Source organism: Siniperca chuatsi, linkage group LG14 (genome assembly GCF_020085105.1).
Source record: "Siniperca chuatsi isolate FFG_IHB_CAS linkage group LG14, ASM2008510v1, whole genome shotgun sequence".
Classification (NCBI taxonomy): Eukaryota; Metazoa; Chordata; class Actinopteri; order Centrarchiformes; family Sinipercidae; genus Siniperca; species Siniperca chuatsi.
Window position 1 is genome coordinate 10,206,639 of NC_058055.1, and position 24,179 is coordinate 10,230,817.

General features: G+C 39.2%; 2 protein-coding genes across 4 annotated transcripts; both read left to right on the plus strand.

Moving 5' to 3' along the window:
- Nucleotides 1-1,041: 1,041 nt before the first annotated feature.
- mpzl2b (myelin protein zero-like 2b) lies at nucleotides 1,042-7,628 on the plus strand. Its single transcript, XM_044223659.1, has 4 exons — nucleotides 1,042-1,267; nucleotides 3,873-4,042; nucleotides 4,491-4,701; nucleotides 5,121-7,628. Exons 1-4 carry the CDS (start codon nucleotides 1,207-1,209, stop codon nucleotides 5,285-5,287), a joined length of 609 nt encoding a protein of 202 aa, XP_044079594.1. The 5' UTR covers nucleotides 1,042-1,206; the 3' UTR covers nucleotides 5,288-7,628.
- A 4,090-nt stretch (nucleotides 7,629-11,718) lies between these two features.
- On the plus strand, nucleotides 11,719-23,210 carry scn4bb (sodium channel, voltage-gated, type IV, beta b). Of its 3 annotated transcripts, none has more exons than XM_044223661.1 (6): nucleotides 11,719-12,089; nucleotides 12,394-12,710; nucleotides 18,202-18,365; nucleotides 18,462-18,681; nucleotides 20,043-20,172; nucleotides 20,335-23,210. In XM_044223661.1, the coding sequence occupies exons 2-6, from the start codon at nucleotides 12,626-12,628 to the stop codon at nucleotides 20,429-20,431; spliced, it is 696 nt and encodes a 231-aa protein (XP_044079596.1). In that variant the 5' UTR covers nucleotides 11,719-12,089; nucleotides 12,394-12,625; the 3' UTR covers nucleotides 20,432-23,210. The 3 variants fall into 3 exon arrangements, with proteins under 3 accessions (XP_044079596.1, XP_044079597.1, XP_044079598.1); XM_044223662.1 differs by having other exon boundaries at nucleotides 12,406-12,710; XM_044223663.1 differs by lacking the exons at nucleotides 11,719-12,089; nucleotides 12,394-12,710 and adding an exon at nucleotides 16,573-16,691.
- The last annotated feature ends 969 nt before the right edge of the window (nucleotides 23,211-24,179 follow it).

Sequence of the window (24,179 nt, forward strand, 5' to 3'; positions counted from 1 at the left end):
CACTGCAGGATGATAAGGAAGACGGAAGTGCAATAAATATGTTGTTTACTATAAGAGAGCTAAATAATGCATTAAGAAAGTCTGGGAAAACAACGTCAGGGAGAGACAGAGAGAGTAAAGGAATATTATAAAGATTATATAATAAGGAATAAGGAAGAGGGATGTTTACCAAGTCACTGGAAAGAGTCAGTTATTGTCCCCATATGTAAGCCAGGTAAGGATCCAGGCTTAGCAGAAAGTTAAGGCTGATTGCTTTGACAACACATGTAGGGAAAATTATGGAAAAAATGATAAACGAAAGGTTAAGGTTTCATATAGAGACAAAAGATCTGATAAAGAATTACCAAAGCGGATTTAGAAAAGGAAGAAGTTGATGATAATAATATGGTATAAAGTACTAGTGCATGAACTGCCAAGTTAAGTGTAGCTTATGTATAATGAGACGGAGGATATTGCACAGCAGTAATAGAGGTAAAATAATAAGTAAAATAAGTAGAAATGAAAAAGAAATGGTAGGAAATTTGGAACAGGGAAACTGCAGATAGACATTACTATAGTATCCAAAAGAAAGTAGGAGAAATGAGGGAAACCAGTAGAACAAAAAAGAAGAAGACAGTATCTCGAGGATGAGGTTTGGGAATACTGGTCTTCACAGTACACTTAAGATAACTGATAATATGGGACTGGTATGTGTGAGTACTGTAACATACAGGAAACTGTAGAACATGTAATTATCAATTGTCCTAGGTACTTGCAGGAAAGGCAGATGCTAAAAAACAAACTGGGAAGAGATCGCATTAAGTTCTGGCTAAAGGAGTTACTGCAATTGAACTCAGGGCATGTGGGGTACAGGGCAATATTTAGTTTTTTGGAAAAGACAGAACTTAAAAGAAGACATAAGGGAAGACATATAGGGAAGGCATAAGACCTCTCTGATCCACACTCCGTTTCAGAAGGTGGCGGTAATGCACCAAAAGCTGTTTGCCAACCGCCACAAAACCTCAGAAGAAGAAGAATGTGGATTAACAGGTTGCTTAGTGAACAAGTTATGCAAGAATTTAGCGACGAAACGCCGCCCATCACGTGTATGCAGGTTGTCTCACATTTTCACCACCGATGCGTGGACTCACAAAAAGGCTCTTTACTCCGGAAGTCTGCAGTGACATTTGCGTTCATGACTCCTTTCAATAAGTTGAGGCAGTATAAATGTTTTATCGCATGTATCGGATATGGTCTCTGCTTCTCCTGGGAGCATTCGTGGTGCCAGGTGAGTTTCAACAACTTCCTGGAGAGAGTATAGGCGATTTTAGTATGTCTTCCCTAACGCAAAAACTGTGTTAAAGCGTGATTTAAAGCGTTTGGTCAGTTTAACTTGGCCTAGACCTACGCGAGTAGTAGCCTATAACCTGCTGGGAAAAATAGTGCCACACAGTATAATGTACAGTTATTTGTACACATACCGAATTTATACATACATGTGTGTCACAGGTGTTGATAATACTGTATAGTAGTTTTTGAGGCTTATGCGTAGGCTGTTGTATTAACAATATATCATCAAACATTTGACTGTGACAGAGAAGATAGAATAATCCAAAACAATGCAACGTTAGCATTTATTCATAAGGCAAAGAAGGCATGGTGAACTACTTCCACTCCAAATCCATAATAACTGGTCATCATTGTCAGTAAACACATTTTCAGCAATATTCTTGTTTTTGTAAAGATTGTTGTACTCTGTTGTGATCCATTGTGTTGGAGGTATAAAGGCCGACCAAAAGGCCTAATAAAATTATTGGATTCAGAACAAAAATTGTCCCAGTATGAATAAAGGGGCTGATAATTTCAGCAATTCTAATGTTATGTAACTTAAGTAATTTCATTTTAATATAGCGCTGTAGTTTCCATAAGAACTAATTAGCAGCAGTAGTAGTTAGAAGAAATGCTTTGTAACTTTAGGGCATGAATTACTAATTTAAGGGATTCACAACTCAAAAATTTTGCAATTTATACCACAAATCCAGAAAACAAGCTCTTGCAAGTTTTATGGGGTTAATTCAAAATTTTGCATTAGAACTGTCTTCCTGAAAGGGACATCCATTACAGTGTCTATTGTACAGGAAACCACACTAACATGATAATATAAGAAAAATAAATAAATTAAATATCTGTTTATCATTATGGTTTTCATATTCAAGGAAAAACATAATCTGTTAAGACTTCCTGTATTAACTTAACCAGAGGTTAACTTGGGGCTAAAGGGAAAACAGCACACCTCTGTAATTTGAACCCTGTGTGGTTTGCAAACTAACGCCAGTCATGGTTTAAATGGATGTCATGTAAATGTAGCATTTGTTGTTTGTCACCCAGTTTGGTAAAATGCACTGACATGTTCAAACATCTTTTTCCTTCTGTGGCTGGCGATACACATGAAAAGTTAAAAAGCATTTTCTCTGGTTCATCCTGTTGTAAAGTTCCCGTTTACAGCTTGCAGGCATCAATAAGAGGAAGATAAACAGAGATAAACAAGTTCTCAGGAATTAGACAAAGAAACCCATTCTTAATGGAAACGGATGTGGATTAACATACCTATAAGACACTATACATATGAATGAATATATCATTTAATAAATAGATTAAGTGGCAAATAAATTAAAGATAAGATAAATACATAACAAATTTACATTAAAGTAACTACAATTTTTTGAGGGAAAATTTGCGAAAGATGACCTGAACTTGTTTGGGGTGCTACTTTTGTGTGCTGTTAAGACCGCTCATTTTAGAAATATTGAATTGTCTTTTATTTTAAGTTTTTTTTTTTTATCCTCTATTAATTGTCCATTGTCAGTAAGTAGATTTTAGTGATGGGTTAGTTCTTGATTTGCTAAGTCTTTTTATCAATCCCTCTTTTATTATTTTTTTAATCATTCAATTGGATATATATATATATATATATATATATATATATATATATATATATATATATATATATATATGAAGTTGCTTTATGACCTTGTGCAAGTCCCTGTAGGTTCTCCATACAGAGACACTGGCCATGTCCTACTAAATACTATTATCCTGTTTTATTTTTTCTACAGTCATACATTTTATTTTATCCCTTCCTATCCAGGATTACAGAACATTCTTGGCTTCTTCTTCTTCTCTGTGTTTTATTAGAAGGAATGCTTTAATCTGCACGAAGAGTCTGCAGGTCTGCTCATCACTGTGGCTGACAGTGTGATCCAGATTTAGCTCAACTATTTAACTTTACCAGACCCCTTGAAGGAGATACTGTAGTATACTTTACCATGGTTTCAAGTAAAACATACTAATTATTATTATTGAACAGATGTTGAATAACAAACATCCAAACCTGCTCTTTTCAGATAATATAATATTCCCTGTTTTTAATTAAGGCACCTGTAAAGGCAGTCTTCATCTGACCCTCTGTACTTACACACATGCAATCATTAACCCATAGCAGACGTAGCAGCTATTCAGTTATTTGAATTATTTGCTCTATTGTTTGCTGTACTAAAGTACTGAAGTGAAGTCATGTCGAAAAGAGGAAAATGAGGTCTTACAATCTCAAGCAGTGGCTGTAGAATACATGATGGGCACTTCTCTTCACAACCCTTTGCTCTTAACTGTCATGGACGTTTGTGTGTTAAATAAACAGTGCTAACTACTCCTGGTGTGAACAGATCTGCTCTTGTTTAAGGAATTACTCTGAAACTGAGGAATGAAATGAGAAACGTAGTCACCTGGGCAGTTTGAAATATAACTTGTGATCTGTGAGTGAGTCAAGTAGTGAGATTTGTGTATAAGGTTAATGTTGATGAGTATTCTTTCTCACTTGGTTGTCTTTATTACAGGGTTGCGACATGTCAGTGGAATAGATATTTACACTCCGACTGAGGTGGAAGCGGTCAACGGGACAAATGTGAAACTGACATGCACCTTCAGCTCCAGCGCACCAGTGTCGCTTCGGTCCATCACAGTGGCCTGGAACTTCCGTCCCATGAATTCAGGATCAGATGAGTCGGTGTGAAGAGAAACTGTGTTTTTATGAAAATTCTTTGCATTTGTCTTTACTGTATTTTAATGTCATTATTAATGAAACCACAGGAAAAAATAAGAAATAATGCATTTTACTACACATGTCAAATGCAGAAGAGAAGAGCCAGTGGCTGGTATGCTTGCTGCAAATGGCGACACATACAGCACATTAGCTGAGGACTATCCCACAGTACAGTAAACATGAGGTCATTGCCACTCAAAAGGCAGGCAGCATATATGGCAAAAACACACTTCAGTGCCTTCAGTTATGAATGGCATGAAACTAGTATGTTAGCTCAGGAAATGTTCTTCATAATTTGGCTGCTGACGTCCATACATCAGCTAAGTTTTGTATTAGCAGAATTTTCTTATGCTTGCTAATTCGTTTGGAGTTATAAAGTCTCTGCAATTTTGCTGGATTGTTTGTGTGTCAGGTGTTTTGGTACCAGGAGGTACCATACCCTCCCAATCAAGGGCGTTTTAAAGGCCATGCGGTGTGGTCGGGAGATATTATGAGACGGGATGCCTCCATCACCCTGCATGAGGTGCGTCCGACCTTTAATGGCACCTACATCTGCCAGGTGCGCAACAGTCCAGATGTGCATGGTAGTAATGGAGAGATCGTCCTCAGAGTCGTAAACAAAGGTTAGACTGGCAGCACTGCATGCTTGGAAGAACTTTTTGGTGGATGAAAAGTCTGTCACATTTCTTCAGCATCAAATGTACTACAGCAAAAGAAAATTCAAAAATGTTCGAGGCTCTTTTTTTTACTTTTCAGTCGTTACCATCAATTCTTTCAATATGTATTTAGAAGGTGGTACTTTATTAGTCCTTTTGTAGAAAAAAATCAACTGTAATACTGTGGCCTTTCCACAGGGAGGTCAGGGGTTAAGTGTCTTGCTCAAGAGAACTTAAGCAAGTGAAGGACAGTATGTTTAATCACTGGGACACTAATTTACTTTTTATTCTAATGGTATCTCTATTTTGTTCTCCTAAATTCCCCAACAGGCATCATTCTGCTTTCACCTCCTGTTATCACTGATTTTGGGTCTTGTTGCTTCTAGTTTCCCTCTCTGAGATTGGCATCCTGGCAGCAGCAGTTGGAGGCGCCTGTGGTGTAATCCTGATCGTCCTTGGTATCTTTGTGGCAGTGAGGTTCTACAGAAGAAAGCACATGGGAAACGACATTGAGCTGCAGCCACACCAGTGGAAGGACCCGACTGTATGGTGAGGGTCAGAGAGCCGGAGCTCATCTGCTCCTATTCTTCTTGGGACTGGTGTGGAGTCTGATTGGCTGTTTAGGTTCACTCTGCTGGAAAAGACTAATGAAAGTTGGGGGAAGGAAGACATCTTTTTCTTCCATGTTTGCTCCTTCAATGTGAACCTCTCTGATATTAGTGTAGTCCATTTACTTCAGTATTAGAGACATGATGTACCAATGATTGTAATTACTAACTTCATTTTTTCAGTTTTTAAACTGTAGAGTAGGAGATGTAAATATGGAAGGGATTTTTCTAACTAAATGCTGTTCTTAAAACTTATCATTAACCTCAATTCACAGCAGCAGTGCTGACTGCACCAATTAGGCTGCATTTTTCTCTATTTAGTTGCTCTTTTATCATATAAACATGCAATGACCACATTTTTTAAAATCATTAGTTATTTTATTATGTGTTTTATAGAATTATGCTTTGACTGAATTGTCACTAGAAACATATAATTGATTATATCCCTAAAGAGCACAAAGAGCACTTGATACATAATACTGCTGCGGTGAATTGAGTCATATCCTCTCTGTTGCCTGATACTGAGGGTTTAACTTTCAAAGCTATGGAAGATAAGAGCAGATAAACCTTTTCTGGGCTAAACCTTCCCATTTCTCTGTGAGCACCAGCTGCAATAGCAACTGCTGCTTCACAGTATGTGCCACTTTAAGTTGAGATAACGGGTGAAGAATTTTACAAACCCAGAGATCTTAAACCCACAGACCCATGAACTAGTTTTGGTGGAGAAATGTTCATGCACTGATGTTTTGGTTATCTATACCACGGATGGAAGCGGTATATAAATTCTCTGTGGTACTCTGGCTGGGTTCATTTCAAGCTGAGGATTCTGGGTATTGTATTCTTTAAAGTCTCTATGGACAATTTGCTAACTTGGGCCTTTTGTTTATTTGCTGCACTTTCCAAGTGGCCAGATATCCATGAGTAGCTTATGTCATTGTTTACGTGTGTGCGTGTGATTTAATTTGTTTTGCGGGGGTTGTGTCAGTACACCGGAAGATGCAGTTCATCTCAGAGTTGTGACGAAGGAGAAAGAAGCTGATAGTTAAAACGATGAAGAATCTGAACCCAGCAGCGGAGATGATCAAGAAGAGGAAGGCATTGAAGATGATGACGACGACAACGATTTTGGTGATGATGATTAAATGGACACACTCGATTGATGAATGAGAATCATCTTTCCCTTTTATAAAATCACCGTATTTGCTATTCATTAACATGATTTAAATGTTTAGATGACATGTAATGTATTGTACTTTTTTAAGAGTTCAGCGGATTATGGTTGCTGAATTACATTGATACATCACAGTGACTGTAGTACACCAATTTAGCATTGCACTCTGGCGCCTGCATTACCCACAATACAACTCGACTGGCATCAGTTCGGTCAGAGATTCTGATGTGTTATGCTAGTGGTGGTTAATGAGCAGCCTTGAGGGGTCTGGTAGGCTCACTTCTTTCTCACTTCTTTCTAACTCCACAACCCCAGTTTTCACCCCCAATTAACACAGACTCAAGTGACATCACTTGCAGAAATTCATCAGTCTTCACTCAGCTGCCTCTGGAGTCACAAAAGGCTTTATACAGCTTTTTTCACATATGCAGTAGTACTCCCAAACACCTGTAAACAGACTTTGTTGTGTAAATCGGTGGACTTCCCGTTAAATTCTGTGTGTTTTATGGATGCGGACTGATGGATGTGAGTCTCGTTTGTTGTATGCAGCCGCTGTAACTTTGCTTCTTTGTGATAATTTGACTGGATTTATAGCTGCTGCTGGAAATCTGTTGCCTGAAATCAATGTTGTGAAAATTCATTCATTTTCACGTTGAATAAATGGACTATAGATTTTTAAAGAGAAGAGCAAGTTTAATTTGGCTCAACACCCCAATGCAGACGGTGTTTGTCCAACTGTAGTGTTGCCAGATTAAATGTTTCTCCTGTTCAGTTTCTAAAAGCATCAGCTGAGAGTAGACAAATCAAATTTTTAAGTATGAAAGAGCTTTTAACTGTGTCATAGTGTAACTTTGCAGAGGGGGTTGAATGCTGCTGGAAATGAAACAGGAGAAATTGGTGCTTTCATTAAATTTTTGCTTCCAGAAAGTCCACTATGAGATTTATGAGTGATAATCAAAGCAAGGTGGCAGTATTGGCAGCATTGCACAAGTGATTTTGTATTTTGATTTTGTATGTAGTGTAAAATAAGCAGAACTTTACACTTTTTTTAACTCAAGTCCTGAAATGTCCTATGTATCTATTTAACTCTGGAATAAAGAACTTTTTTGAAATTATTAAGTAGCATGAAGTGTATTTTGATAAAAATGTTCAGTGTGTGGGAACAGATCAGCTCTTGAGGTGAACATTGGGTGGGTGAGTGTGAAATATCAACCATCCGGCACTCCTGTATGTGCCATACTGTACATGACAATGAGTTACAGTCACACTTCTTGGCCTTAGAACAGCTGAGTAAAGCTCAAAGTTCATTACATTTTCAGATCTCATTAGAAAGTGCTTTTTCCAGTCCAGAAGTGGACGTATTGTTTTTCTGTTGACTTTAAACACAGTCCTTTTATATCCAAACTCAAGTGTGTGTGGTTAACATAGAACAGTTATTGAGTTAGGAGAGGTACTCTAACCTGGGACATGTGGAAACCTGTCTGGGACTATACAAGCTTTTCCACACTGACTCTTTTGCTCAGTGTGCATTGCACTTTATACTTCTTAAGGAATGAAAGCATGCCCTGTTAAACTGGTTCTTTCTTTGTATGACTTGGTCAAGGGCTGTTACAGACAGCAACAGATGACCAGAAACATTCCTAGGAATATGACATGAGATCATTAAGACCTCTTGCAGCCAATTAACTTGGTTTTTAAGGAAAGGATCAGTAAGAGAAAGGGACAGCTAATGATAGGTAAGAAATACAACACTTTGGGTCACAGTCAATTAAAAGCTTGTTCGGCAGTAGTCCCCACTTTTTTTCTTTCGTATACTGTATGTAACAACTACTGAAAAACAAAAATGGGCCTGGGTTTACCAAGTTGTGCGTGTGTGCACAGTGAAATGCCCTGGAGTGAATTAGCCACTTATCTTTCACAAAAAGAAATACATTTTGTTATCTATTATTCTGTCTCATTTTGCCATTTCTGCAGTGGTGGAAAGTAACTGAGTACATTTGCTCAAGTACGTACAATTTTGAGGTACTTATTAGGTACTATACATATTATGCTTGAGTATTTATGCTACTTTTTACTCCGCTACATTTATCTGACGGCAGTAGTTACTAGTTACTTTTCAGTTGAAGATTTTACCTAAAAAAACATTAAAACATATGATACGCTTATGCAATGTTTAGTTCGGGGCCCTTGTCACATTTCAGATGTCTGAGTTGTTAGCAGTTCCACCAAAAAGTGATTTCCCCTCTAAACTTCTCAGAAGATTTCATTTAAACCTCCAATAACAGTTGGTTATTTACACATCCAGCCGTTACAGTTATTAGCATTCTTTTGGTGTCATTTTTTTTTTTTGGCCTCCTGGCAAATGTAAGTCCAATATTCACTCTCTTAGCTCTGTTTTTAGTCTCTACCAGCTCCTGAGGGAAATATCTGTGCATCTCATGAAGTAGACATTGTGGGTTTTTCTGGGGTTTTTGGACATCGCTGGTTAATCTTTTAGAGAAACTGATGGTTACCTCTGTGACATGAGAGGCACAAACTGGGGCTAGCTCTTTAGCTGCTAAATGCTCTATGTTCACCAGCTAGTCGCCAACTGTATACAGTGAGGTTTTAGAGCTTTTTCGCAGTTGCCTGCTGCAGCCAAAAAACAACGTTACCATGTGAGAGTGTTGACAGTGAACCACAACAGTAAAGTTGTGGTTCACTGTGAAACTGTGCCGAGCTTTTCAGAAATAGAACTACAAACATGGCCCCACTGGTCTCTTCTTTCCTGTAGGAGCTGTACTCTACATCCAAGTCTATCGGAAGCGCCACCATCTCTGGATGGATGTCTTACACTTTCCTTCACAGATATCTAAATGCTTGCTTAACGTGCAATTTACATAGAGGAATAACCACTGCATTTCTGTTTTCATTGTGTGGGTACTTGCATTGCTCTCACTCACTAATGTATAGTAAGAGCTGAGACGTGTGTCCTTGTCTTTTTCCTTTGGAGCAGCACGCATTTTGCTGCAGTAACATCAAGTGACACCTATGTGCTTTTAAAAGCAGAGGGTGCACCTACATGGCATCTATGAAAAATAATGTGAAATACGTGATAGTGAAAATCTGTACAGTACATACCATGTGGTTATGTTTGTGTGAGTATGACTGTCCATGGACACTCTCTGTGCAGTTACAGTTGTCCTGCACAGGTCTGCAGCAGCACCCTGTCTTTCTGCAGCAAAATGCTGTTGTTTTTTTTTCTTCTTCTTATTGCAGTTCTGGAAGAGTTCCCACCGCTGCTGCATTGATACTCCAGTGGAGGGGCCTGGAGAGGAGAGCACTGAGCCCACAGCCCGGGCACATTATCTCTCACTTAGAGCTCCACACCCGTCAAACCACCCTCCACGCCACCTACTGTCACCTTCTCACCACACTACACCTACACCTACAGTATATATGCTCATTTTGGAGCCCTAAACCATATTAGTGATCCAGATCAGTGGTCATTGTTGGTGCATGTTTGTAATCCTCTGGCTAATTTTCTTTCAAGCCCTGTAGGTTCTAATTGGATACAATCTCATACTGTTTAATCAAACACAGGGTGGATTAACTTTGTTCACTCAACATCCTGTGACACACATTAGATTTTAATTTGGCTGCTGTGTTTAGCTTAGCATAGCTTTGAATCTTGCCTATACTATACAGTATATAATATATATTGAATGCAAGAGTGGAACAGCTGACATCTGAACTAGACATATTTCACAGAATAAACACAAGACACATTATAGGTATCGTTAACCTTGCACAAATTACTAAAGAAAAAAGATGCCATCCTGCAGCGTCTGCATATACACATAAAAACCTGCTCAGTGAATAATAGATCACAGTGTTAAGTACTTGCAAAGTAAGTAAAGTATAGAATATGCTTACATGGCAGATATCTGCATCTGTCTTTGTAACTGAAGTTTAATCTGTCAATGTACAGTAAATTTCAATTACAGTCCTTCAGAGTTGCAAACTTTACCTTTTCTTCTTCTGCAAAAGAAATACCAGTTCTTTAAGCAGAGTAAAAAAAACCCCAGGAGGCTAAGTCCATGGATGTGTAGTTGTCCCCTTGTCCTCTACCTGTGTAACTGTACCTTGGCTCAGATTGCATGCTCTGTCACATGATCTCAGTTGCATCCTTGCTAGCACTCACAATTCTCCTTTGCTCCAGTATGAAACTCTAATTAACCTCTTATTATTCACATATAGTCACCTTCTATTTATAATAATGGATGGCGTTTGACAGGTATATAGTAGTAAGTGTATGAATGCAATGTTAGTCAGATCTAAAATTGACTAATCAAATCTGGAAACTCTGAGCTAAGCACTTCCTCTGCAATGTCCTGCAGTAAATAGTGCAGACACATGAAGTTGGTCAGCTGCTCTTGACTGATGTGTTTGTACATTTATGGGAAAGGAGCTGTCCTGTTGTGAAAAATGACTGCACACACCGCCTCAATATCACAATGCACTTGCAGCTGCATCATCCTGATCACAAGAGAGTAATGAATGCCTCATGATATACAAGATAGTTTGACCTTCTGGGCATTGAATGCGACACACAACACACATACACACATCACCGGTGGCTGTGGATGTTGATTATCCTGAGCCAGGGGAATATGAGTCCCGGCTGGAGCCTGCCTTTCAGGAAAAGAGGAGAGGCATAGAACAACCTAACTCTGTCATTCTAGGGAAGAATAAGTGTAGAGTGAGAGGATTTATAAAATAAAAGGGAAAAGCTTTCAAAGTCACATTGCAGTTAAAAAAATCTGACATTTTTAATTGTGTTAGTAGAATAGAGAGTAACTACTGTAGTGTTTCCCCCTCCCACTTGTAATTCTGTGATGCTGAGTTTTGATACCTTAAAGGTGTCGTTATCAGTGAAAAGATATGTCTATTTATGAATGGAGCATTTTGATATGGGACTGTGTGTCTGGCCGGGCCCTGGGGCTGCATTACACAACCTCCTCCTCAACCTGCACTGCAGAACTTTTCTCTGATCTTCACAAACACTCTTGACAAAAGTGCCTGAGTCTGCATACACGCCCCGAGTCAGGAGATGGAGAGGGGAGCGGAGATGGGGAGGAGTGAATGGGGGTGACGGAGGAGAAAAAGAGAATAAGAGGGATGTGGGGGCAGGTAAGGGAGGGTAGACAGCGAGATGAGGGGAGAGAGAGGGGTGGCATGCAGCCAACGGAGAGGACAGGGAAAAGTTGTGAGATAGCCAGAGGGACGGGCTGGGAGAAGAGTCAGCTTCATTGGGGCGCTGCTGAGGAGGAAGGAGAGCAGCGGCTTTTCCTCCTGTTCGTCTGTCTCTCTGCGTCTCTGTCTGTCTTTCTGTTTGTCTCCCCCTCTCCTCTCTAACTGTCTCTCATCCTGGCTGCCGCTGCAATGGGGCTGTCTCTGCAGTGAAAGTGCTGGCTGGCGGATTCTCCTTGAGTGAACCCTGACTGTGCGCAGTGAGCGTTTGCCGTCCTGTCCACACTGACTCAGCTGCGCAGGCAGCCTGCTGGCCTCTGACTGAACACTGGCTGCAGGAGCAGGTAGGCATGACAAAACTTGAACTGTACTTAGCGTCATGTTTTCGTGTTTTTTTCTTTCAGCTTTATTCCTTTTACAATCAGGCAAAGATATACACTATGCAGACACATGCATGCAGGAAACGTGCAAACACATATATCATATATATAAACAAACTATATCTGTACTGTACTGTCTGTGCTTTTATAGTGACTCAATGTCAGTATTAAATATGATAAGATTTCAGTTGATCAACTTTTTCCTTCTTCCCTTCTCTCTCTGTTTCTCTTTCCCCTCCTCCTCCTCTGCCCTCTGTCTAACCTACAGTCTCTTCCACAGGAGTGCTGTGGGGTCTGGCGGGCAGGCTCACTGCACCCAGGACTACTGTAGGTGCAACATTGGGCCGTGCCTCGTTTGGGGTCCAGACACGCAGACGCCAGCATCCAGATTGAATCTAGTATACCAGAGAGGCCGAGTTGTGCTAAAGGATATTCTACTAGCTATCCAGAGCCCGGGCTGGATCCTGCAGCGTATTTGTTTTGGAGCACACCTGGCTGCCATGGAGGTCCAGTGGGTTGGGGTTGAACCCCAGAGGCTGGGCCCTCCACACACAGCCGTTGGCCTGATAATCTCTATGCTGCTTGGTAATGTATATCTCTCACTTTACTCACCTCCCTTTATTTGCTCCATGGTCATTATGCCATAGCTGATGTGCATAGTGCCTCCTCATCTATCTTTTTTGAAAACTTCATATTTGGGTTTTTTTTTCTTACTCCTTATTGAACACCAAAAGCTTGTGCCAATATCAGTGTGTATTTCTGTTGTTATGCAGAGCAAGGATGCTGTGGCTTTTCCACATCTGACAATGACCTTCATCTGCTTCTGACCTACATAGGCATTAGCTGCAATTGTATTTATTGTATGGGTCGGTACACTAGGTTTTGTAGAAGGATTTTGCTTTGGTGACAGGATTAGTTTGCTCGTGATGAGTAGTTGTTTCTGGAAGTTGCGTGTTTCGTCTCATGAGCAAAATGTGCTGCTTGTTCTGCCTGGAAACACAGACAGGACAAGACTATGAAGGTTTCATAAAGATTTGTTAGTTTGGAATAAAGTCTTTGCCCAATAGAGTTAAGAGTGTTGTTGCAAACAGTCTGTTGGTATCTGTGATCCATATTGGTGTGGATTGGGATTGTATGTCCACAAAAGGAAACGTCAGCAGAATAAAGTGGCCCTAGTTATGGAAAAGCTGTGTCAGACTGTAGGCACTCTAGACGAGGCCCTGCCATTCACAGCATATTGTGCTGGACACGATTTGTATCTGCAGTAACAGAGCAGCATCGTCACTCAGAAAAGAGGCCAGTAAACCATCTGTTTTGTTTCTATTTGAGTCATAAACTCCTGAATCAAAATATTGAGAATACGCACTTTTGCAGTGAATGTACAGTAACAGTAGGTATTCAGATCTGATGTTGTTGTCTCAAGTAAATTCACACGCAGATCTGAGACTGACGGTGGTGATAGCCTCTTACCATGTGGATTATTGTGTTTTGGATATAGAGTAGCAGGTGTGAATATTAGATACCCAACCAGACATTTCCAATAAAGTCTTTCCTTAACCTCTTTGAAATGCACAGAAAAAGCATCCCATTAGAATCCAATTTCATAGCGTAGTGTCATAGCTGACACTAATAAATACTGTCTATGCTGGCATAGATGTTTCCCATTTTGCACTGATCCTGCATTAGCCATTATCTGACAATTAACAATCAGAGTAAAATACATCTGCATGTCTAATACCTATTTCCAACATTGTTCCTCCATTCATTACTTACAGTATATACTTCTTGTAATTTTCTAAACCTGCTTATGGGTGTGGAGCATCAGTGCAGCAATAGTCCAGTATGTAACATTTAGAAGGAGCTGTTAGCAGAAATGGAATCTAATATTTATATGTATGTTTTCATTAGTGTAAAATCACTGGAAAATAAGAATTGTTGTGTTTTCATTACCTTAGAATAAGCCGTTTTTATCTACATAGGGAGCGGGCCCCCTTCCACAAACCAAACACTGGCTCTAGATAGGGCCATTCATGTTTTCCACAAGTTTTGGCGGCCACCGTAGTTTCTCCTACACGCTTGGAAGAAGATGGTGATGTGAGTGGTATTCAAATAGTTGCTGCAAACTGCAATTTCACTGGTAGATGCCACTAAATCCTACACACTGGACCTCCATGAGACCATGGTCTGTGAGATGTGTTGGAACTGTAGGCTGTAAAACTACCTTCAGACATTCCCAGTCTAGTAAAATTGATCAAGTTAATTATTCAATACATTAAAAATATTCATCTCTCCCTGAGAATGAAAAATTCTCAACTTCACATTGTGATGCATTTACACACATTAACTGTCAGGGGAATTGCCAGGTAAACAGTTTAGAGATGTTGTTGTTGTTTTTTTTTTCAGAACATTAATACCTGTTTCTTGCTCACAGGTGTTGTCTTTATTTAGAATGAATAAGAAACATTTTGATAACAAAAACTGCATGGTAGACATAATCAGTAAATGCAGGTGGCCAAGTAGCAGAGGGAAAGATGCTGAAAGAAGCAGTTGCAAAGCATGTAAGCATCATTATTTTATTGTGGATAAACCAACATCTTTGTTTTCGATGGTATAAGGCACTGTAAGGTGGTTAAGAAGGTACCTCATTGTACATTACACTTGTTAAGCAGTGAACAGACTGATTCTTTTGTGTACAACTATTGGAAATCAGGCTCAAGTGTACTGAAGTATTAAAACTAGATATGGAAAAGAGTGAGATAGTGACTGTGAGTGCACTAATCTATGAATTGAGTAATTCTGACAGTGCTGTAGTGATTTTATGTCTCTGCATTTTGGCTTCCAGCATAGGCCATGTTGAGTAAGTATTGACTGGATAGTCGTAGGAAAGCAAATTTGTGAACTGAATTTTGTTCCACTTTAAGAGACATCTTGTGTTGTTTTTTGACATCCCAACCATTCAAACCTGGAGCTGTTCTCATGTACAGTATATGTCTCCTCTCGCACCTTTGACCTCTAATGAATAAGATTGATTCTTGTCCCCTCCTAAACTAAAATCCCAGTCTTAAATCCTCAGAGAAATGCTAAATGCTAGTGCCATTCGTGTGAGGTCAACATTTGAATTTCTTGATAGCTGGTTTTGCAGATATATCGGTATTGGTGTAAATGTCAGCCGATACGTAACAAGAAATTACAGTACAGAAATGCCCAAGTAGGTTTGAGGTCATTTAGAAACAGTGTCACTATACCATAGTCTATCCACCACAGAGAACTGACAAGTTCACTGCAAAATGTCCTGCACAGTATCTATCTTTATCATAATAAAAAAAAACAAAGTGATCCATATCAACATTTTCTGTTTACATTATGTTTTTATGTTTTGAAAAATTATTATTGGCTGATACATCGTTAGTGGATTTTTTAAACTCCTGAATATTGAGTTCAGTATCGGCCTCAAAAATCCAGTATCAGTCAGGCTATAGTTTTTTTGTAATTTGGATATACTACATATTTTTTTAAATTATGTGGAGAGCATATATTTATGTATTCACAAAAAAAACTATTGTTCTAAAGTTGACATATATAGGCTAGAAACTGGAGCATCACTGTTCTACCTTTATCTGAAGCTCCAAAACTTACTACCTTGCAAAACAAAACTTTGATTTGAAACCTCAAGAAGAAATTCATAAAAGAGACAATGGACAGTAGGCTACTCATTTAAGGGAGAGTAATATATAAATGCTGTCAGAGACAAAACATAAGGAGATCTTGAGTAACTGCAATGACAGAAACAGGGTAATCTTATGGAAAACAAAGATTTTAAGGACACACAGAGGGACACAGAGTGGAAGTTGGAAATAGTGAAAATGGAACATTACAAAAATATTGTAAAAGGTTATTAAAGAAGCCTGAGTGGCACTAAAAAATTTGCATCAGGAAAGAGACAGGAGGGGTGATGCTTTTGCTCTCCCGTCACTGTTGCTATTACTGTTTTTGCAAGCTCACTGTGCTGCATTGGACCAGCTGAGGAAAAGATTGGAGAGAGTGAGGTTGCGAGATAGCAAGAGTGAGATGAGAATGAATCAATAACATTCCCACATACAGTATGGCCTCCTTCGCCGTGTTAAGGCATATCTGCTGTTGTTAGCAACGTTGTTCCTATTTGCTGCAGTGGTGCTTATCAGACATTGACCTTGACCATGTTATGAGCAAAGTATAACACAGTGTGCACGAAACAGAGGGCAGAATCACAGGAATGTTAGAAATAGTGCAGAAAATGTTACAGCTGCAACCGTTGATCATATTCAGGTGTGTGTCAGTGTTAGGTTTTCTCTCTTTAACCTCTGGATTTGTGTACTAATTCTGCACAGCACCATGTGAGCATGTAGTTTACACCTCACACACTAGATGGAAGCATTAAGCACAGTGTGCTTTAATGGTGTAAAAGAGGGAGAAAACAGACCTGCAGTATAGTCTGTCCTTGACTTGCTGAAGTTATATACTGTAACTCTTCGCTACCTGTGACCTTCACACCTGCCTTATCACAAAACGGAGCAGCTGAATGGGAAGGTGGGATACCTGATAAGTCTATAATTAATGAGGGAAAAGGAAAATACACACAATAAGAAGACCCGCCAATTTTCCTGACCCATCTGCTTTGATTGGTGGTTGGTGAAAGTAAGATTTAATCGCTGTGACTTCCTGATGCTGTCTGACTGTGGTCCCTGGTGTACATTTACAGTTTCCACAAGAGGCACAGCAGATTTCACCTGTCTTATTTACAGTAATGTCACAGCAAGGGCTTTGTGGTGTCATGTTACTGAGGGTTTGACTAGTCAAGTGCCATTAATAGACATGTATGTATGTATGTTATAATGTGTTCTATGATCTATGATGTATGTTCATTAAGTTTTAGTGAGTATGTGACTATGTTTGTATGTTTACTTAAAAATAATATCAAAATTGTCTAAAAGATTTGAATTTTCAGGTGATTTAATTAAATCAATCATGCATAACTTTTTACTGTACCTTAGTAAAAGTACAGGACAGCATGTGCATTGTGTGCCACATTGAGGGAGAAGTTTTAAGTCTTGTATTTCAGTGTTTTGGTGTGCATGAGACAGATTTACTGTCACGGTCCATGGACTTTTACTCATTCTCACTGTTCAAATGTAGCTGGAGGAGCAGACCGGACTTGTTTTGTGATGTGACCACAAAACGAGTCCAAGGAGCTTGTGCACAAAGTGCAGTGAGTCTGAAGTTTTAAATTTTCAAGTGCAGATATTGTGTATGGCATTGTGAATGGCTTATGTAGAATATCTTGCCAAGAAAGACAGAACACCAATTGATAGTCAATCATTCTTCTACCAGTGCAAAACTTAAAGATTGAGGTTACAGGATTTATTCTACCATGACACTTATATCTATTTGTTGAAAGCATGAACAGAAATTATGCATTACATGTCAGTGAGATGAATTATGTGGTTTTGTCCTCTAGAAATCTGGATACTGAACTTAAAGGAATAGTTAGACATTTTGGGGATATGCTTATTTGCTTTCTTGCAGAGAGTTAGAGACGACTGATGCAGATACCCTCATATCTATAAAAATACAGCTACAGCCAGCAGCAAGACTGGAAACAAGGGGAAACAGCTAGGCTGGTCTTTGCTGGTTTTCAAGATAAGACTTTAGGAAGTCACTGCTTCCAGCCAAGCAATAGTCTAACCCCCCATAAAACTGCAACTTTTTTAAAAAAATAAACAAGTTAGAATGTGTTAATTAGTAAGCTTTAGAGATGCTGGTTGGCAGACGTTGTTACCTTCGGACCAGGCTAGCTGTTTTCAGTCTTTATGCTATGCTAAGCTAAGCTAAGCGGCTGCTGGCTGTAGACATATATTTAACAGACAGATGGTGGTATCGGTATTCTCATCTTACTCTCAGCAAGAAAGCGAATGAGCACATTTCCAAAACTGTTGAACTATTACTTTAAAGCAGACTGACAACACTGCTGCACTGTAATGTTGATTCATACCCTGTGTAGTCTTATCTTGTTGTGTTTTCTATTCCCCTTCCTCCTAAGGTATGTGGTCTGCTCAGGCCCTTGAGATGTCTGTAGGGAAGATTCCCTTCCTGGAGGCAGTGAATGGCAGCACAGTCATGTTGCCTTGCACATACACCAGCTGTATTGGCATCAAGAACCTCTACTTCAGCTGGCAATTTAATGACAACGGTACCATGCAGAAGGTAAGGACCCTCTGTTTGAGAGAAACATTCCTGTTCAGTTTTTGTTAACTTGTAAGTGATAGTTTTGGATGATTGACAGCTTGTTGGTCCGATCAGGTGTGTGATTCAGTGATACCATCAGAGGGGGTGGTGCCACATGTGAGTATATATCGAGACCGGGTGGATTTTGTGGGGAAGAACGATCACAACAACATCTCCATCTTGTTGTGGAACATCACCTTCGAGGACGGAGGCGAGTACACTTGCTTTGGACGCAACCCCAAAGAGAAGGGCAAGAACCACAGTGCCATCTTCACCCTCATTGTGGTGGACGAGTGTGAGTGGTCAAAGTCTATGCTGGTAATGTGTGCTGATATATGTGAGGGAAGGGTCTGATTTATTTTATTTTCATCATGCATATTAATTGGATCGTCAGGCAAAATGGTATTACTATTAGTTGTTCAGTTATATGCAATAGAAATCATTCTTAAAAACCTGCCCAAATGATCCTAAACCCGCCAATTATTCTCCTACCTGCGCAATAATTTCCCACCCCTTTCAGCAACTAAAATGAGCCCAATTACTTGGAAAACTGCCCAATATGACAACACATCCATCCCTATATATATCACTATTTTAGCTGTATGCCCTGACATTCTATATATTGGCCAATCACAAATGTGGGACAACTCATTGGGGCTTGCTTCATGCCCCCATAATGTGGATACTGAAATGCATTCATTTATATGCTGATGATAAAATAAATCAGGCCACATGTACAAGGACAGTCCCATTGAAGAAGTTGTAAGTCTGCTGAGAAAAAATTAACCCTGCACAAGAAAAATAAAATAATCCTGCAGAGGGAAAATAAATCCTGAGGTGACAGTAAAAGATAAAATAAATGATGTGGAATTAATTTATGACAGATTTAATGCTTGTTTTCTTTGTGCATTTATTCGCTTAGGTATTTTCTAATAAGTAAGGTTTGGTCCACACACACACACACACACACACACACACACACACACACACACACACACACACACACACACTCCAGGAGAGTTGATAGTCCAACTACATGTTTTTAAGCATAAGGTAGTTATAATCATGCAGTTATTGTTCATCACTTTAAACGGTCTGCAGTGCTGTTTTAACAGGAAGGATTTTTTTTTAAGTGTTATATCACATCTTGCTTGCACAGTAAACCTAAATTAGTCTCTCCTCCAAATTGGAACAACATCACAATTTCTTAAAGCTGCTGGTGTAAACTTTGGATAAATGAGCAAAAAAATGCCCCCACCCACCCATGTAGATTTTTCTCAGTGCATTTGATACTGATAGCTGACAGGGTATAAAGAAAATTCACCAAATATTACTAAAATGGTTCTGGGAAAGTCCGAGCAGTAGCTTTAAAAGTCTAAAAGGACCAAAGGTCACAAGAGATGAGCTCCCCATCATTCTATGTATAGTTTAAATCTTTGTTTTGGTGTGTAAGGCATATAGGAGATGGTTGCCGCCGGGGCAACACTACAGCTCTAATCTCTTGTGGAGGTAATAGTCTCGAATGAGAAGGCATTGTAACAGCACAAAAGGCAGCCAGAATGTTATGAATGTTAATTTTCTGGAAACTCTTCTTAAACTGTTTATATGTAGATTTTTTCCATCATCATTACTCTGGTCTTTTGTTAATGTCTGCAGTGAGGGTGGTGGACAACACGCTGACCACCATCATAGCCTCAGCTGTGGGCGGAGCCATCGCACTGATAATGGGCTTCATGTTGCTCAAGAACTTCACTCTCTTTGTTCTTTCCAAGCTTGAGGAGAAAAAGTGAGTTTTCACAACCACCTGGTTATCAGCAATGCAACCATTTCATACTGGTTCATCAGAGTAGATTGTTGGTGCTTGGCAGCATGTTTGGATAGCTCAGATATTGTGCATGCTGTTCTGTATGTACAGTTCTAACTTTGTCTTCTTCTTTTTTCCTCGCAGTAAGGAGTGCCTTGTAACTTCCTCAGGGATTGACAACACAGAAAATGGCCTCTCAGGATCCAAAGCTGATTCAAAACCAACACCAAAAAAGAAATGAGAAAGTGCATGTATATAAAACCATATGAGTACTCATATTTATATACCTTCTTTGCATATATTTATATATGCACAAGTGTTTGCACACATGCAAATTCATTACGTTCAAGTTGGGATCCTGAAATCTCTGCCTGGCTGCGGCCTTCAAAAGGGAATATATACATGTGCACACAATGCTACCACATATGCACGGAATAGTAACTGTGCAGATGATATACAACTAATGAATGTGCAAATCATGAGTTCACACATAATTATTTAGGATGTGCACACAACTTAATGATTTACATCTAAAATATAATTGCACCTACCAGAGACACTTCAGCTTGGCTTATTTAGGATTAATGTTTTAATCTTATATATATTTACATCCCGCCTCCCACTTGGTCTCCCATATATCTACCTCCTTTGCCCACATTGGTCAACACATTACCAGAAAACACATTAAAGGTGTTGTTTGATAATGGCTTTGTTTTTTTTTGTGTGTGTGTGTTTTGAGGAGCAAGCCAAAGGGAGATTTGTCTCTATGAAAAACATTGTTCCCAAGTTGTCTCTAGTTAGACATTGGGAATGACAATTCATTGTAGACAGTGGAAGAAAACACACTGCTCTGGCAAAAGCAGTGAAGGAAAATTAAGGTTTAATTCAACTGGTCGATTCCCCACTGTTTCAGCAGGCTCTGTAGAATATAAACATGCAATTTGGATGAGCTTTGTTGATCTATTGATGGATATTCTAATCATTCCCACTGGCAAAGTCATCATCTGATATATCCTTACAGAGCAAGTAAACATACTGAATGTCAACCTGTCCTTCAACATTGTTTTGTGTTTGTACTTTGACCATTAGATATACCTTTAAATACACCGTGGAGCACCAAGAAGGTACAGTAATGCATTTTAAGAAAGACCCAATTTAAAATGCTGTGTGGACACGAGGCTGCTTATTTAGCTGGCAATGGTTGTGTGTGTTTACAGGGATCATGCAGTGAGTTTAAGCTAAGTGAAAGCATGCTTGTTTATGATCAGTAAGCTAAGTGTCTCTGGTAGATGGTTTCTTTTTGAACTCATTAAAACCAAAATATGTGCACATTTTATTAAATTCTAGGGATGTTTGTGTGGATTTGTGTGTACACGTTATTAAATTGTGTATGTGTGGGGGTTATTCACAAAAATGTTTGTACAACAGTTGTATATCATTTTGCACAGTCGTGCACTTTTTAAAGTGCTTTGTAGCCATGATATATCAATAATTGTCTGTGGCACAGCCAGAGTACATAAAAAATTTAAACTTTGACTGTTTTTCATCTGAAGTCAAAACAAAAACATTTTTTTGTTGAGACAGGGAATAATGCAATGTAGTTACAACTGGGCTGAATCCCTCTTTAACTAACACCAAATTCACAGTAGCCCTTCTATAATGTGGTCAATTAAATCAAAATTTGGATTTTGAAATTACAGTATTGTATCCTATAACTTATATATACAGTTCTATCTCACAAATCTACTGATCAATTTGTAGCTACTTTCCACAAAACACCTAGAGTATGTTGTCTGATGTATTCAAACAATTGTAGTAAAACAAATGGTGATTTAAGTAGTACTAACACAAATGGTATTGACAGAATATTGTAGGATTCAGCCCAGCTTTTCATCCTGTACCTTCTCTTTGCTTTATATAAAACACAGGTGCCTGTTAGTGCTTCTATGCTCCTCTGTCAATGAGGATCACTACATATTGCAAAACATTTTTATAAAACTCAGCAAACAGTAATAGTACAACAAGCTTCTAAACTGAAATGATAGACAATCCCCTGAAACAATCCCCCCACCCCCTAGAAAATGAATGACCTTCTGATGATGCTGCTTTTAAGACAAATAACCAATGCATTTTAAGCATGTGCAACATGGGCCAGATTTTAGACACAATGCTTGAACAGAAATACATACTTTTTGGAAAAACATGTTCCAATATACTAACACTGGCAGCGTCAGCTCTGAGGTTAATTGTAAATCCCATTTTATGCCATGCTAATTTCATTGTGCTAACCGTGGCTAAGGCAAAGCACTATTTGGTGATGTGGCCCTGGATACTGTATGCCTGGATCAGACTCAACATATTCTCTTTGCTTAGTATGTGCCTCTTCATGGAAATGGCTCGTTTTCCTAAACACTGACAAACATTCATTCAGTCAGTCTTTGCAATAAATAATCTTTATCAGCTGCACTGCAGTGAAAAAGATAAACCTGGTTGCCCTGCCCATGCATACAGTAAATGACCCATAAATTCATAATTTAAATGATCATGGGATCCGGTCTCAGATAGCAGGCTGAGTGGGGGGGGCTGTAGTTCAAGTATAAATCTGTTCAAGCAGGAAATAAGACAAGTGATGCTGTCGGTATAGCCCACTGACTGTGCCAAACAAGGATGATTCCTATTGAGTATCATATTAGGAGATGAATGTATCTGCATCAAACTCAAACAGTGAAATACAATTTCACCTGCATTTACAATATACATCTGTTGCACATTCAAGACACTGAATGTCTGGCTTTAAAAAGAAATACCTCTGGAGAGTAGGACAGATGTGTGGGTAAACACTGTGTCAGGTCAGATATAGATACCTCCCCAGTCACAACAGACGTTGCATGAGCATACTTTACAGTAAAGCAGTGGTTCTCAAAGTGGGGAGCGTGGATGTTGAGTGGACCTAAAGTTGCATGAATATGATTCATGTGGTGACATAAATAAACAAAAGTGCTCTGATGCTAGCAAGGCTATCTTGCTAACCTGAATCTTTTATTTACTTCAATCAGTCGAATTGTTAAAGGGATAGTTCAGTTTTTTTGAAGTGGGGTTGTATGAGGTACTTATCTATAGTCAGTGTATTACCTACGGTAGATAGCGGTCAGCATGCCCCTAGTTTGGAGAAGCAGAGAGTTGTACCGGCACGGAAGCTAAGCAGTGCATTGCTGTGGACAGGGTCAGCAGTAGAAGATATTTTAGCCACCTAAAAAAAGGCCCACCTACAAAAATCAATATCAGTTTAAGTGCAGTTATATTTAAAATATTTTCAGCGCCTTAACTTACTGTAGAACTTCGGTATTCCTATGCATGCACCTGTGCCGCGCCCTCTATAATGCTGCTGGAGTTCTACAGCTGAGAAAATGTAGTGCCAAAGGAATGGGCTGTCTGATGGCAAGGTAAGGTGCTGAAAATATTCTAAATATAGCGTAGACCTAAACTGATATTATTTTTTTTAGGCTGGCCTTTTAGGGGGCTAAAACACATTCTACTGCTGACCCTGTCCACAGCAATGCATAGCTTAGCTTCCGTGCTGGTACAACTGTCTGTTTCTCCAAACTAGGGGCGTGCTGACCGCTATCTACTGTACTGTAGGTAATACACTGTAGGTAATACACTGACTATAGATAATTAATCCTTTAATGATTGATTAAAATGAAATCCACTTTTGCTGGGGTTGGGCGGCATGAACGTTTTTCGGCTTCTGAAGGGGGGCATGACAAAATTTTGAGAACCACTGCAGTAAAGTGTGAATTTCTGGTGGTTTCTGAAACTCACCGTTATGTTAATAATAATGTGCCTCCACATTAAAGTGACTCCAGTCTTTAGTCACTGGCTTGAAGCAATATTATAAAAGTGGTGTGTTGGGCATTTTAAAAAGATGTATATTTTTGTGTATGTATAATCCAAACCAGTGTCAATTTGTCACATTGATCATACAAGTG